The sequence below is a fragment of the Myotis brandtii genome, unplaced genomic scaffold (assembly GCF_000412655.1).
Source record: "Myotis brandtii unplaced genomic scaffold, ASM41265v1 scaffold412, whole genome shotgun sequence".
Classification (NCBI taxonomy): Eukaryota; Metazoa; Chordata; class Mammalia; order Chiroptera; family Vespertilionidae; genus Myotis; species Myotis brandtii.
In genome coordinates, this window is record NW_005365832.1 from 2,859,322 (window position 1) to 2,875,990 (window position 16,669).

Here is a 16,669-nt window from a genome sequence, read left to right on the forward strand (position 1 = left end):
TGGAACAAATGTGATTGTTTATTAACTGAAGGGCACCCGCGGGCGAGTGGGAGGGGAAGTACAAAGAAACCTGCTGCTCCCGGCCTGGGTGTCCAGCTGGCAGCCACTCAGAATATGTCATCACACTGGACCTGCCGACGGGACGGGCAGGAGGGGGCACAGAGCTGAGCGCCAGGCCAGGAGGTGATGGGCTCCGCCCATTATTTCAGGCCAGAGAGTCTGCGCCAGTGACATGCCAGCATCTCGGGAAGTTGATGTGGAAGGCGCTCACACAACTTCTGGATCTTAATCTGGACTTTCTGCATCCGTCTTGGCCAACAGAGCTGAGCGCCAGGCCAGGAGGTGACGGGCTCCGCCCATTATTTCAGGCCAGAGAGTCCGTGCCAGTGACATGCCAGCATCTCGGGAAGTTGATCTGGAAGGCGCTCGCACAACTTTTGGATCTTAATCTGGACTTTCTGCATCCGTCTTGGCCAGACTTCCGGCTGCAGCTGTCCCGTCTCCCTCTCCAGGTCAGCGTCGCAGGGTCCCAGGTGCCAGCGACCCCCCTCGGAGCCCTCAGACCCGAGCCTCCGCCATGGACAGGACGGCCGAGCTGCTCTTCTACGTGAACGGCCGCAAGGTGAGCGCGCCCGCGGGACTGGGCACCGGGCCCTGGGAACCGCAGGGAGGGCTCCCGCCGGGTACCGGGGCTAAGGGCACTCGCTCCTGCATGCAGGGGAGCACTGGCTGCCCCAGCTTGCGGTTTGCAAGTGGATTTGCCCGAGCGCCCCCACCCCCCGCCCAGGGGCAGGGAGAGCCTGAGTGTGTGGGGACAGCACCTTCCAGAAGTTCCTTTCCCCTCCCAGTCCAGGACGCACAGTTCCTTTCCCCTCCCAGTACCCGCCTCACCCCATAAACAAGAAGAGAAATAGCTATTCTTACTCTTGGAGGTCAGCACCCCCAACTCTTCCCTCCCTGAAACCCCTGGGAAAATGTCTTTCATAGACTGAAAACAGTCTATCAGGGCTGAGCCTCAGCTGGGGAGGAGGTGGAGGGGGGTGAGGCGGGAGAGAGGTGGATGAGCAGAGAGCAATTTAGAGTTGGGACAGGGCCATGGAGTTGAACTAGTTCAGACCACTCCCGACATTCCTCAGATAAGGAAATTCTAGTTCTGAAGTCACAGTTCCTGGCAGAGCTGAGTCCCTGCTGGGCTCTGGGGATTGGTCTTCAGGGGGTTCACAGCTGGTGTGGCAGCTGTCCCCTCAGAGCCTGGCTCACCCTGCAGAACCCGGCGGTTCCAGGCAGTGTCAAAGCCCCAAGGCACCCTTTAAAAACACTTCCCCGAGCTCCGACACACATACCATCACCTGCGCACTCTTAATGTTATCCCAGCATCTTGGCATCATTTTGCAAGGGGGAAACTGAGGCAGGAAGGGTAAGGGACTACCTGAAGAGCTGACCACCAAGCCGTGCTACTTGCATTCCCACGTGCCAGCGCCTTCAGAGCCACCTGCCACCCCTGCTTCTGCTCACAGATGCCACAGCACTTCCCCCACTGGTGCGAGGGACCCCCCAGGAAGCGGAGTGGGGTCAGGACCAGAGCCCTGAGCCTTTGTGGTTCTATGCTACTTTCCTTAAAGAGGACTGCTCCCTGCGCTCTAAGGCACAGGTTGTAGTTCCCATGAAGCCAGCCTCTGCCCCGCTGTCTGGTTTTCCAAGAGATAAGATGAGCTTGCTGTTCCCAATCTGTAGAGTAACATATGGCAATGGGAGGAAGTATGTCACTTTTTCTTCTTTGGCATAACTGAATGGTATATTAAGGGTAACTGGCCTTTTTATTTAAACAAGTAAGGGTTTGCCCTAGCTGGTTTGGCTCAGTGGATAGAGCATTGGCCTTCAGACTGAAGGGTCCCGGGTTCGATTCCGGTCAAGGGCACATGCCTGGGTTGCTGGCTCCATCCCGAGTAGGAGGCATGCAGCAGGCAGCCAATCAATGATTCTCTCTCATCATTGGTGTTTCTAATCTTTCTCTCCCTCTCTCTTCCTCTCTGACATCAACAAAAATATATTTAAAAAACAAAAACAGACTTGCCCATGAAAGGAAGCTTAGAAGCCAATTAGGAGATTCTCAGTGATGTGATTGGCCTCTGGTCTGTGGTTTTTGAGAAAGATTCTCAAAATTCCAAAGGTGTGGTTGAGCAGGGTCTAAGACCATTGCCATTGGTCTTAGTTGAGATTTAGTTGCAGAGAGATGTCTGAAGACTGCCTTGCTCTACCAGGGCCCCCAGAACAGGCGTCCAGTTAACATGGAGTTTAAGGGGCAGGAGCCCATGAGTGGATCATACCCTAAATGCCAGTCTCCAATACAACTCTGGAACCAAAGCAGTGAGGTGTAGAGATCACAGGTGTAGGCTTTGAAACTAGCTGGTCATGGGTTTGAATCCTGCCCTCTCTGCTCTGCCACTCAGCGGCTCTGAAGCCTCAAAAAGCTGTTAAATATCTCTGAGTCTCAGTTTTCCTCTCTGCAAAATGAACCCAATAACAATACATTCCTCCTCGGAATTGGGATGAAGATTAAAGTCCATGGAGAGTGGTTAGCAAGATACTTGGCACACAGTAAGCATGTGACAATGATTTTTAAGATCTGGACTGGAAAGTCATTGATTTCCTGTGTAGAGCCAGAACCTGCCCAGAAGTACCAAGGGGGCCAAAAGGTAGTCGAGCATTGTTTGCTCAACGAAGTGTACGGGCTTGATGTCAAGATAAGAATCTGGACAGAGCTGTCCTGGGGGTTTGGTTTACAGGGCTGGGAGAGGACATTTTGGGGCTGCTGAGATGGCTGTGATAATTCAAAGAAAAATGGAGGGGTTGGAGGTGGCTGCGGCAGGAAGAACCAAAAAGTAAAATGAATTTTAAAGCAACCTGAAGCTCAGGCAGAAGTCCTCCCTGGCTGTCCCCTCGAACCCCTGCCCTAATGCTGCTGAGGGTTATTGTTCTTCTCTACAAACAGTGTCCCACAATACATACCTCGTTCTCCCTCTTCTACTTGTCCACCTGTCCTTTCATACATACCCCTCTCCCTTTCTTAATCCATTCTTTCACCTCCTTTCTCTCTCCCCATAATCTCCCTTTTCTTTCTGCCTCTGTCTTGGACCTGGCAAGGCCCCTCAGCCTGGCCCAGAGGAACGTGGTTTCTCATCCTTGTGCAACGTGAACTTGAAAGCTCCCAGAGGGCTGGTGGAGATACAAAGGGACACACTCTGTTCTTGCAACACCCAAGGCTGCCCTGAGACGGGAATATGCATGACCCTGACCCCGTCAGTGAGGATAACTGTGCCTCATCCCCTCCCCACCCCCAGCCACTATCTTGGTCCTGACCTCCCTATTTAACGCCAAGACCTGCCAGGACAGGGTGCTTGCTAAATCCTTCCTCCCACCTCCATCCTCCAAACATGCCATCTACCAAATCAAGAAAAAGAAACATATTTAAAGCCAGTGGGCTTTGAGCCAGACTCTAATCTCTTGAAACATCTAGAACAAACAAGGCCTGCTGCTTCCATTAACTCTTTCCAAAAAATACAGTATGTCTCAAGCCTAAAATACTATTCTTTGCTCTCTGGTCTCCCCACATTATTTCTCTCCATTAAAAGTGGGCTTCTGTGGATTTGCCATCATATGTATTAATTAGGATTAGTTTCAGCTGCAAATGGCAACAAATTCCAAATTAACAGTGGTTCAAACAAGGTAAGTCATTTCTTTTATTTTTAAAGAAAGGATATCTGGGGATAGACACTGTGGAACTGGCCCAGAAGCTTTAGTGTCACCTTCTTTCTTTTTCCTCTGCTGCTGTTAATATGTTGCCTCGTGGTCTAAAAGGGCTGCTGGAGTTCTAGCCATTGCATCCCTATTCCAGGCAGCAGGAAGGAAGAAAGGGAGAATGCATGCTGGGTAGACAACCAACAGTTTCTGCCACCATTATTGGCACTTCTCTACTTGTCTTTCTTTTCTTCTGTCCAGATGTTCCAGCCTGTGAAAAATCACCCCTTCCTCCTCAGAGTTCTCCTAGCAAATTGTATATATCATGTTCCAGTGACTCATTTAATTTATTAGCATTTATTATATCACCAGCACCTAGCTCAGTGTTTGGCACAAAGAAGAACAGCAGAAGGTAGTTTCTCTCAGGGATCAAGAAAGACTTATACATCACAAGTAATTATGATGCAGGTAAAACATTCTGTGAGAGGTGTGTGGACATTGGCCACAGGAGCACAGAAGAGGATGGCTCCCTGAGCAGAGTGGGGAGGGGATAGTAGACAGTAGCACCCCAAAAAGGAGAGAGTATTTGAGCAGGGCTTTGAATGGCATACAGAATTCTGTCAAGTTAGAAGAATCAGAGGACTTCTGGGACAGAAGGAATTCTATCAGCACCTGTAGTGAAGGATAAAGGTCTGTGCACTGCTGGGATTGGCCGGCTCTTCCATGTGAGTGGACTTCAAGATACTTCAAGATGGGTTGAGTGGCTGGAGATGATGGGCAGTGTATCAAAGAGGCCTTTTAGGCTATTCTGAGAAGTTTGAATCTCTTCTTGTATTCCAGGTGGTTTTTTAAAAATATTTTTTTTATTGCTTTAAGAGAGGAAGGAAGAGGGAAAGAAAGATAGAAACATCAGTGATGAGAGAGAATCATTGATTGGCTGTCTCCTGCATGTGCCACACTGGGGATCGAGCCTGAAACCCAGGCATGTGCCCTGATTGGGAATTGAACTGTGACCTCCTGGTTTATGGGTCGATGTTCAACCACTGAGCAACACCAGCCAGGCATATCCAGGTACTCTTGAATGTAAATTCACCCAATACCCACTCAGTGTGCTCATTATAGATGCACATTTTCTGGTTCCCTCTCCCAGAAAGTCTGATTCCGTAGGGTTTCATTTTAACAAGTACCCTGAGTGACTGAGGAATTCACAGCATGGCAGTTTGGCAGCCGGGGGTGTGTGTTGAATTTAGGCAGATACAGGAGATGATCAGACTTGGATTTTAGGGAGGACACTCTGGCAGTGGTATAGAGGGTGACATCGCGGGAGCCAAGAATGGAGGCAGGAGGCCTGTTAGGGAGCTGTTATAATTGTTCAGGCAGGCAGTAATAAGGGCTGATTTCGGGGAATGGCTGTAGAAGTGAAAGGCGTTTAGAGAATCATTTTGGAAGTATACGTGGCAGGACTTGGCAACCCTGATTATGGCAGATCAAAAGAAAGGAAAAGTTTAAAATAGCTAAAAATTCTAATCTTAGATGACCTAGCAGATGGTGAGGCCATCAAATTAATTGGGGAAAATAAGTAAAATAAAGTTTTTCATTTGAGGGTCAATTTAGTTTGGCTTGCCTAGGGCGCTCCTCTGTATTACAGTATGTGTACACACACACACACACACACACACACACACACACACACACACACCACATCTTCCTTACTGTATACAGACTCTCTAGGACCTATATCTAAACTTGGTAATTGGCACATGTGTTTCTTTGCTGGGTGTGTGGCCACTTAAAATCAAGGGTAAGGAGGCATCCATAGAATAAGCATTGTCCTTTCCTCATCTACTTCCTGGAAGGGAACATTAGTGAAACAAGATGGAAGGGGAACTCTACTTCTGAACTTGTGGAGTAAGCGATGCTTTTATTTGTGAACCTAAGAGAAATCCACTTCTTTAATCAAAAGAGAGAGAACTTGATCACTTTGGAAAACATAACCAATTGTGACATTTCAATCATGCCACATCTGTGTGCTCTGTCCTACTGCTGTGCTGCTCACAGACTTGCTTCCCAGGGTGTCCTTGTGTTCCCATCTTTGTATCACTTGGCACACCCATGTTTAAAAAATATATTTCTTTATTGATTTCAGAGAGGAAGGGAGAGGGAGAGAGAGATAGAAACATCAATGATGAGAGAGAATCATTGATCGGCTGCCTTCTTCACCCCCCCAACTGGGGATCGAGCCCACAATCCAGGCATGTGCCCTTGGCCGGAATTGAACCTGGGACCCTTCAGCCTGCAGGCCAATGATCTATCCACTGAGCCAAACCAGCTAGGGCGGCACACACATTTTATCTTCTTCTTTGTTTTTGTTTTATTTGGGGGCAATGGTTGATTGTGATCTCCTTTTGGAAACTTGTTCTTTGAACATAATAAGCAAGTGAGTCTTAAAAAAACTATATCAATTTCTCAGAAGCTATTCTATTCCAGCAGCATATCTCTCTCTCTCTCTCTCTCTCTCTCTCTCTCTCTCTCTCTCTCCTGTCTCTCTCTTTCCCTCTCTCCATTCTTTTATACTAATATATTATCCGTTTTAGACTTTCTAGCAGAAGCTGGACAGAAGTCACTAGTGTTCCTACTAATAGAACCAACCACTGCCTTGGAGAACAGTGTACAGTGATGATTCAGGACCAAGGACAGTGACAAAGTGGCGATGGGGCCCAAGATTCAGACCTTACACTTAAGAGAGTTAATTAATGTGTGTTTCCATCAAATTAACATAAGCCTGTTATAACAAAAATGACACAAGCCCTCTCAAATGTGTGTGCCTAACTCTTATTTTCCTTCCGGTGCAGGTGATAGAAAAAAATGTTGATCCTGAAACAATGCTGTTACCATATCTGAGAAAGAAGCGTATCCTTTCCTTTGCTTTGTGCTTGTGTGTGTTTGGAGGTAGGGGTAGGGATGGGGGGTTCTGACAGCCTCATCAGGTGATATTTAAAATATCTTTTATAAAAAATATTTTTATTGATTTCAGAGAGGAAGACAGAGGGAGATAGAAACATCAATGATGAGAGACAATCATTGATTGGCCACCTCCTGCACACCCCCTACTGGGGACAGAGCCCGCAACACGGGCATGTGCCCTGACCCTCCTGGTTCATAGGTCGATGCTCAACCACTGAGCCATGCTGGCTGGGCTCAAATATCTTTTTAAAGCCATACTGAGTTATATATTCTCTACTATTGTGGTTTTATGTTCTTTGAGAAAGTCTTACATTGTAGTTTTGTAGGCAGTGCACAGTTAAGACTGTCAGAAGAACCAGCTTCTTTCCAATCTGTCTTGGCACTTACTATATTGTATAGATGGAGAAGCTAGCGATGGGAATGAAAACAATGGATGCTGAAAGGCTTAATTAAGCATCCTTTAGAATCAAGAGTCACAATATTGACATTCTGTCTTTGAGGACTAATCATCATGCCCATCAGAAAAAGAGAGCACAGAAATCTCCTGAAACGAAAGGAAAAGAACAATGGAGAAATCAAGCCTGAGAATGGTACCTTAGAAAAACTTTCTAAATAAGTCATCTGAGGAATGGATTCTTAGCCTTCTAGGCATGAACTCCAGTGGGCTCCCAGAGTTCTGTAGACCCCATTAAATTATATACAAAATTATGTGACAGTGGGAGTTGGTACATTTCTCTCTCCTGGAGAGAGTGAAATTCGCCAAAGAGTACACAACTCAAAAAGCATCAATAACTATCCTCTGGAAGTCATTTAAGATCTTGGGATGTAAAAACAATGAACACTGATTTCCTGGTTATCCATGGTACTAATGTGTAATATTTCATATTCAGTTCATTTGTGAGTGACAGAAAATCCCCAATAGCAATAAACAAGATAGAAAATAGACATGTATTCCTTTCTCATTGTATTAGTTCAGGTCCTCCGGGAAGCAGAGACTAAAAAAATGGGATTAAATATGCAAGAGTCTTATTAAATGAAATGCCAGAGTGAAAGGAAATGGGGAGGGAGCCAGTGACAACTGGAGGGTAGATTTCAGAGTGTGGCTGCTGGGCCTCTTGGTCAGTACCCTCCCTGTTGAAGTAGGTGTGTGAGGCACATTCTCATGGCTATCCTACTCCCATAGAGGCATCCCAAATGTAGGTATATCAGGCCTAGTAAAGCAGTGTCACAACGTAATCAGGGAACCAAGCTCCTTATATCTTGCCGTTCCCCCTCTCCCACCTCAGCATGCAGCTTTCTCCTCCTGGTCAGAGATGACTATTGAGGTCCAGCCATCATATCTGAATTCCAACAAATAGAAAGAAGTAAGGGATGAAGAAACAGGCACCCTTCTCCTTTTGAAAGGACATTTTCCTTCTGGAAGTCATATTGGCCACCATTGTTGATAACTCTATCTAGCTGCAGAGGAAGCTTGCAAAAATATTTTTTTTTATCCTGGGAAACCATGTGTGTAGCTAAAAATTGAGGATTTTATAACCGAGGAAGAAAGATATTGGGGAACAACCAATAGTTTCTGCCACCAAGAAGCAGAGAAATATGGCCAACATGGATAATGTAATAGAAATATTTCAAGAATTATTTACACGTTGACATTTTACTTTGTATGCCATCAAAGACACAGATGAGGTTGAGAACAAATGTACAATATACTCATACTTTCAAATATTTAAGCCCTTATGTATAAAGACTCTTCCTTTTCTTAGTTTGGCCCAATTTTTGGCAACCTGAGGCCCAGTTGTTTTTGAAAGGGAGGAAACTAGATATAATGCACAAATGAAAATTAAGAATTTACATCATTCTAAATAATAGCATCCATACAGCCATCATTTGGTAATTATGTATTAATTTAACTATATATATAAGTCTTTGGTAGTGTTGTCTCCTAAGATCAGTTCTATCTGGAAAGAGAATTATGAAAAACACGTTATCCTTAACTGTGCTTTTCCCAGTTCGACTCACAGGAACTAAGTATGGCTGTGGAGGGGGAGGCTGTGGTGCCTGCACAGTGATGATATCACGATATAACCCCGTTACCAAGAGGATAAGGTACCTGTCAGCAAAGTGCAGATATGGTTGATTTTTTGTAGTTTTGAACTTTGTTTTATTCCTTTAGTTGGTAAATATGCACTGAGCACCTACTATGTGACAGGAACTATGTTAGATATTGGAGACACAGTGACAAGACAAACATTATCCCAGGAATATGAATAGATTATTAAAAATGTGCCATCAATGAGGATAACATGTAGCCAAAGAATCCCCCATTGAAAGTTAAAAGGCTGTCTGACACCCTGTGCTGTCTGGGAGGAAAGGAGGGCTCAAATAGCAGGGGAGAATAATGCCATCATCACACTCTTATATCACTATTACGGCCTACTAATGATCCCCTTGCTCCCACCCTTGCCCCAATATATAGTACCTTCTTCATACATCACTCAGAGAGATGTGTTTCAAGTATAAATCAGATCACAACACAGCTTACTAATGATCCTCTTGCTCCCACCCTGCCCCAATATATAGTACCTTCTTCATACATCACTAAGAGAGATGTGTTTCAAGTATAAATCAGATCACAACACTCTCATACTTCAAAATCACCAATGGCTTACCATTATATTTAACATCTCTTTCTTGTTTGCCAAGTTTCTTGGATTTGTGGGTTGATGTCTTCTATCAGCTTTGGAAACTTCCCAAGTCATTATCTCTTCAAATATTTATTTTCTCTCTCCCTTCCCCCGCATCTCCAATTATGCACATATTACAGCATTTTACATCATTCCATAGATCTCAGATGAGGGCAAAGGATCTGAGCACTGGTGAGACTTCAGAGATCTGTCTGTGTTCCACAGCCAAGCCAACTTATCTGTATACATAGATATTGTCTATCTTCCCTCCACTAAACTATACACTCTATAAGGAAAGGGGTTTTATCCAATGAATCCTAGCATCTGGAACTGCCTGACACATGGTAGGCACTCAATAAATATTTAAATTTATTTATACATGAATAATATCCTTTTGATCTTTCATGTGTGCACATACAGAAGCATACTGCATATACTGTTTAGAAATCTGTATATTCTCATGAATATCTTTTGAAAGTAATAAATATAATTTTAACGGTTAGGTATGTTCCATTGCTGAGTGCACCAAAATCAATCCCCAAACACTTAGATTGTTTTCAGTTCTTCATTATTATAAGCAATGTGTCAATGATATATACATATATCTGTGACAGTCCATAGAGATGGAATTTCAGAGTAAAAGAGTGTGTATGTATCTGAAAAGTTTTTATGCCTTCCAGTGAAATGTCTCCCAGAAGAGCTCTATCAATTTACATTGTTATTCAACAGTACATGAGTTTCTTTTTTCCAAATTTTTGCTAATGATGCATATTACACTTTTGAAAAATATTTGTCATTTTCCTTGATTTAAAAAATGGTGTTTCTCATTGCTTAATTTGAATTTCTCTTGGTTATTTTGAAGTTGAACATATATTTCATGTGCTTATTGGTCATTTGTAGTTCTGTTTGGTAAATGAGAACATTTTAGTTGTCATTTTTGAGTTGGACATTTCCAAGCTGTAGGTTTTGTGGGATTGAGGAGTTCTGTATCTCACACCCTATTTCTTCTGAAGCACAATTTCAAATTCACTGTATTCCCCAACCAACCCCTGGCTCAGCACCTGCCCAGAAGATGGAATATGCTCTAGCTCAGTGGTTCTCAACCTGTGGGTCGTGACCCCTTTGGCAGTCAAACGACCCTTTCACAAGGGTCGCCTAAGACCATCCTGCATATCAGATATTTACATTACGATTCATAACAGTAGCAACATTACAGTTATGAATTAGCAACAAAAATAATTTTATGGTTGGATCACAACATGAGGAACTGTATTTAAAGGGCCAGAAGGTTGAGAACCACTGCTCTAGCTGATTAATCGCAGGTGACTACAGAGGAGAATGTCAGCCCCTCATCCATGAGAAAAACAACAAAAGTGAGTGGGACCTGTTCTGGAGTCAGAATTTGGAGGTCTAATGAATCCTGTCTCTGGCGCTCCAGCTGTGTCCCCAAGCAAGCCACTCTGACCCTCAGATTCTACTTTTGTAAAATGAATGTGAGCTACGGATAAAATGTATACGCAAATAGAGCCTGGAACATTCTTCCAAACTTTCCACATTGGAGGTTCTCAGTGAATGTTCAGTCCCCTTCCCCATTGGCTACGATTAATCTGTGCTTTTCTTTTGCATTCTGAAGACATTACCCAGCCAACGCCTGTCTGATGCCCATCTGTTCTGTGTATGGCGCTGCCGTCACCACAGTGGAAGGCATAGGCAGCACCAGGACCAGGATTCACCCAGTTCAGGTGAGGGTGGGCCTCTTCAGGGGATTTCTGGGCTTTGAAAACCATTAATGTCATGATGAGCCCCTGAGATTAATACAGTCGAGCAGCCTGGGTCCTCCTGCTTGGTCAGCCGACAGATGAAATCCAGCTGGGGACCAGGAGGGGAACCTGGGCCACATGGATGTTTTGTGCCTGATGTTTTTCCGAAGACTAGAGGACTTGGTTAAAAACAAACAGACACTGACCTCACTGGGTTGTTTTTTTAAAAGATATTTTTATTTATTTATTTATTTATTTATTTATTTATTTATTATTAAATTTATTGGGGTGACATTGGTTCATAGGTTTCAGGTATACATTTCCATGATACACGATCTTTATATTACGTTGTGTGCCCACCACACAAAGTCAAATCATCTCCCTTCAATATATTTGGCCCTTTTTACCCTGAGACTCATCAGTCTGTTTTCTATGTTCTAATTAAATGGCACCTATCCACTATCCGCTTTGCATCTTCCAACCTTACAAAGAAACAAGAGCTCTGTGCATTGAGGAATATAATTTTATTGTTTTTTTATAAAGTGGAAAACAACATGATTTTAAAGCTGAATGACCATCTCAGCTACCAAAAAGATTTAAGTGTGGGATTTGTTCAGAAGACAGGTGATAGGAATTGTCAATGAATTTGGAGGTTTTTTTCTCCTAAGGCAGCACCTTCTTAGAACTTTGCCTCAAGTGAAAGGGCACCTCTGACTCCTGAGTCTTTTGGTTATTTATGCATTTGCCACAAAAATGCTGGTACTACATGTTTTTCTCTAAGTTGATAAAGGTCACTTATGAGGAGAGGGCTGAAGAGGGGAAAGATTGAGGTGACAAAGAAAATGGCCAAACTTCAAATTCTCAGGATTTGAAGGAATCGTGAGTTCTGTTTATGTTCTATGAAACCCCAATACCTAGAGGGCGTGAATTCTGCCTGGACACCCTGGTGAGACTTCCCTATTCACAGGCATGACAACACTTTCATTTAGTCACTGCTGTTCCTCTCCTGGTTGCAATGAAGCCAGAAGACAGCTTCCAAAAGGAGGCTGCAACTTTGACGTTAGATTCCAAGGAGAACATGCTGGGGGCGGGAAAGGGTTGGAAGGAAAATAAAAGCAATACTTCCTTCTTGATTGCTTTCAGGATCAATAATGGTGCTTTGTAAACAAACTTCTCTGTGCCAAAGTATTAGGGCAGTAGTGGGCAGGAAATACTTGGAGGTTTGTTTGTTGTTGTTTGTTTTTCCCCCTCAACGTGGGTATAATTCAGTTCATTTTCTGAAAGACTTCCAGGAAGTAACCTTGGAATCACTTTATCTCAGTGATTCCCATTCGGGACTACAAATTGAAACCACTTGGGAATCTTTATTATTATTATTATTATTATTATTAAATATATTCTTATTGATTTTAGAGAGGAATGGAGAGGGAGAGATAGAAACATTAATGATGAGAGAGAATCATTGATCGACTGCCTCCTACACGACCCCTACTGGGGATGAAGCCCACAACCCAAGCATGTGCCCTGACTGGGAATCAAACCATGATCTCCTGGTTCATAGGTCGATGCTCAACCACTGAGCCACACCAGACGGGCAACCTGGGAAGCTTTATATGTCTGTGTCACACCCCTGGGGATTCTCAGTCAGTTGATCTTGGGTGCTGCTTTTGGACATTTTTAAACTCCCCTGTTGATTCTGAAAGCTGAGAACCTTGAATGAAGCTCAAAAGCTGGTGAAGACCAGTATTCCTGGCCACTCAGCCTAAGAAAGGGAGACCCCTAGGATGAGAAGGATCTCCTGGGGCCTCTTCTCCAACCCCAATGTGCGTACGATTCGCCTGGGGCTCCTGTCAAAAGGCAGGTGTGATTCAGTAGGTCTGGGGTGGGGCCCCAGATTCTGCATGTCCATACCTCCTGTGCCTCCAGGAGAGGATCGCCAGGTGCCACGGCACGCAGTGTGGCTTCTGCACCCCTGGGATGGTGATGTCCATCTACACGCTGCTGAGGAACCACCCGGATCCCACCCTGGACCAGTTAACTGATGCCCTGGGTGGTAGGTTATATGTGTGTGTGCTTCCGTTTTTGAATAATGATGATGATGATGAACACTAATGTTGGACACCTGCCATGTGCCACACGCTGTATTAAATGCTATGTAAAGATGATCTCATTTGCTCTTTGCAGTAACTTTATATATCAACCAAATATCCCAAGTTGCTGATAAAAAACTCTGACTTTGTAGATTAGGTGCACTGAAATGTCAAATAGACTTTTTTGTAGGATGGGGGCCTTATTGCCATCATGATTGGCAGTCTGTGCCTCTCTTTAGGTTCCTTGATTGACAGAGCTGGGTGTTTCTCCTTTAGGTAACCTGTGCCGTTGCACTGGATACAGGCCCATCATTGATGCATGCAAGACTTTCTGTAACGTGAGTAGAAAGGAACATATTAGTAAGTGTATTTTTTCCCAATGAAACAGAACAGTAGGGGTTGTGAGGTGTGACTTGGGGAATAGCCATTTGTACTGATTCAGGGCTACTTTTTATCTCAAAGCCTATAACGGTGTTATCTGATCTTGGGCACGGTGCTTACCCTCGTTCACTGGCCTGGCCCTGCTACTCACGTAGTGAGCACTAAGCACTTTGATGTTGGCTGTGGTCATTGTTCCTGACCTGTTTGCCTGACTCGGATACCCCGCCATGGTGCTCCTGCAGCCCCCTGTGCATGCCCCTGTCACAGCGTTGGTCACATGATGGGGCAGTTGCCCATTTGCTCTTCTGCCTGTTCATCAGACTTTGGTCTGCCTGACAGTAGAGGCCATGTGTCTCCAAACTGGACACCATTCACCGAGTGAGTGACCACTCAATCATTGTTTGTTGAATGAATAAATGAACAAATGACCTTAAAATGAGGGACATAAGATTGCCCTTTGGAAGTTAAACTATGACATCAGTACATCATAAATAAGGTCAGAGTGATAATAATGCTTGTTAACATTTTTATTAATAAAATAAAAAATATTACTATTAAAAACCATTGTTAATACTTATTGCTATGTGCCAGACTTTGTTATACGATCTTTAAATTATGGTGACAATAGTTAATAATACTGTGTTGTGTGTTTGAGATTTGCTAAGAGGCTTGACCTTAAGTGTTCTCACCACACACACACAATGGTAATTATGTGTGATAATAAGTGTGTTAATTAACTGACTGTGATAATCATTTAACAAAATATACATATATCAAATCATCACATTGTATACTTTAAATGTATACAATTTTATTTATTAATTATACGTCAAGAAAGCTGAAAAAATTCTTAGTAGAATCAGCAATAAATTCTCCGTTATTTGTTTTTCACCCCCTAGACTTCTGGCTGCTGCCAAAGTAAGGAGAATGGGGTTTGCTGTCTGAATCAAGGGATAAACGGATTCCCAGAACTTGAGGAAGGAAATAAGGTCAGTGACATGTGCATTTTTTATAAGGGTTTCTCAGGACCTGGCCAGAGACCAGCTGACTTTTAGGAAGGATAGACAGCTGCCTGAGTTAAATTAATTGGAGGTGTGTCAGCATGTCCCCCTCTCCCATTCTCACTCCGTCTCTGCCATGTGCACACACAAATCTATCCTGACAACTGCATTCCTCATCCCAGATGTTACTCTCATTCAAAGCACAGCGATCTGTAGGAGAGAAAGCACATTGATATCTCAGTGTTTCTTAGTCTTTTTTTTTTAAAAAGATATTTTTATTGATTTCAGAGAGGAAGGGAGAGGGAGAGAAGGATAGAAACATCAATGATGAGAGAGAATCATCGATCAGCTGCCTCTTGCACGTTCCCCACTGGGGACTGAGCCCACAACCCAGGCATGTACCCTGACTGGGAATCGAGCTGTGACCTCCACACCAGCCAGGCTCTTTCTTAGTCTTAAAAAAGCCTCCTTCAAGTCTTTTTTCAAGAATGAGAAGCAAAGTGGAGATGTCAGGGTGATGAAAGAACGGGTGGCGATTCAGGGAGATATTCTTGGTCTCAGCTGCGACCTCTGCTTCCCCGAACTCCAGGTGAACACGCAGCAGGTGCAGGGCCTGGGGGCTCCCCACCACCCACGCTGATTGCTAAGGACCAGGTCTGTGTCAGAGCCCTTGACTCAGAGCCCAGGGACTGTGGCTGGCCAGCTGCTTTCTGGTGTGTGTGTGCTGTGTGTCTGTTTTCTTCTGAGCTCATTCCACAAAGGATTGAAAGTACTGTTGTTCGAGTTGATGGATGACAGTTACTTATTGTACTTTCTCTTTTTAAGACAAGTTCAAAACTCTTCTCAGAAGAGGAGTTTCTGCCACTGGATCCAACTCAGGAATTGATTTTTCCTCCTGAGCTAATGGTAAGTGAAGGCAGCGCTGGCTTCGTCCTAGAGGAGTTCATGGTGAAATGGCAGGAAGGGTGTTTGCTGATGGATCCTCTCAAAGGCTGTTCGGCAACCAGGTAATATCCATCTGTCGTCCTCCACTCAAGGTCTAAAGAGCGTGGGACTGATGCAGAGAGGGGGGAGCAAGGGGGGGGGATCGCCTGGAGGAGACAGTGACTGTAAGAAGCAGCAGTTAGTGTCCATAAAAAATGCTATGAAATGACATCACAACATTTGTGGACGTAGACATGTTTTCTACTTCCAGCAGAAAACCAAGTTTATTCCTCCATAGAATGTTGTGACAAAATTAAGCATGATGAAACCTCTGTGAACATTGAAATGAATTCCTTTAAGATATAAAAGCACCAAAAGGAGACACTGGAACAGATTCCAGAAGGAGTAAAATATTGCCCATTTTTATTCTGATTCCTAGTGAGGCTGTACTTTTAGGTCATTTTTATTTATTTATTTTTAAATCTCCATTTTCTTTCCCTGTTTATATGAAGATGGAGCAAACCCAGGTGGAAACATGGTCATAAAGTAACCTCAAATCCCTACTGGTTTTTCACCAGATAATGGCTGAGAAACAACCACCCAGGACCAGGGTTTTTGCTGGCGAGAGAATGACGTGGATTTCCCCAGTGACCCTGAAGGAACTTCTGGAGGCTAAAGCCAAGTACCCCCAGGCCCCTGTCATCATGGGGAACACCTCTACGGGTATGCAGAACCCTGGGGACTTCTTACGGGGAAACCTAGGGAAAGTGCTTTGGGGAAAAGAACCTCAAATATGCGCGTCTCAGGAGAAGCAGCCGGATTGAGTCTTGGCTTCCCCGGCATTGCTCACAAGACTCTCACAGCTTCCTGACATAAGTGATTCCTATTGTCCCTGTTGGGAGCCGTGTACAGAGCTGCACCAGGTTGTGGGGGGCGGCGGGGAGGGCTGCTTCCTAGCAAAGCAGGAGCAGCAGTTCCAGGGACGGCCGTCCTGTCCTTGTTCCCTGTGGAGGCCGATCTGGGCTCGTGTCTGAAACGGCTCTGCTTCCTCTCAGAGGTGTCTCAGTGGGTATCCGCTGCAGTTACGGGGTCCTCCTACTGTCCGCTCTGTAAACTCAGCTTGACCG

The 16,669-nt window shown here is 44.5% G+C and overlaps 1 protein-coding gene across 1 annotated transcript in view; it reads left to right on the forward strand.

Moving 5' to 3' along the window:
* The first annotated feature begins 319 nt into the window (after nucleotides 1-319).
* AOX1 (aldehyde oxidase 1) overlaps nucleotides 320-16,669 on the forward strand; it is a 70,766-nt gene continuing 54,416 nt past the window's right edge. Inside the window, exons 1-9 of the mRNA XM_005873573.2 lie at nucleotides 320-622; nucleotides 6,591-6,648; nucleotides 8,712-8,808; nucleotides 11,020-11,128; nucleotides 13,073-13,199; nucleotides 13,513-13,574; nucleotides 14,517-14,606; nucleotides 15,444-15,524; nucleotides 16,121-16,265. Coding sequence (XP_005873635.1) covers nucleotides 578-622; nucleotides 6,591-6,648; nucleotides 8,712-8,808; nucleotides 11,020-11,128; nucleotides 13,073-13,199; nucleotides 13,513-13,574; nucleotides 14,517-14,606; nucleotides 15,444-15,524; nucleotides 16,121-16,265 — 814 coding nt within the window. The 5' untranslated portion in view covers nucleotides 320-577. The remainder of the gene's footprint in view (nucleotides 623-6,590; nucleotides 6,649-8,711; nucleotides 8,809-11,019; nucleotides 11,129-13,072; nucleotides 13,200-13,512; nucleotides 13,575-14,516; nucleotides 14,607-15,443; nucleotides 15,525-16,120; nucleotides 16,266-16,669) is intronic.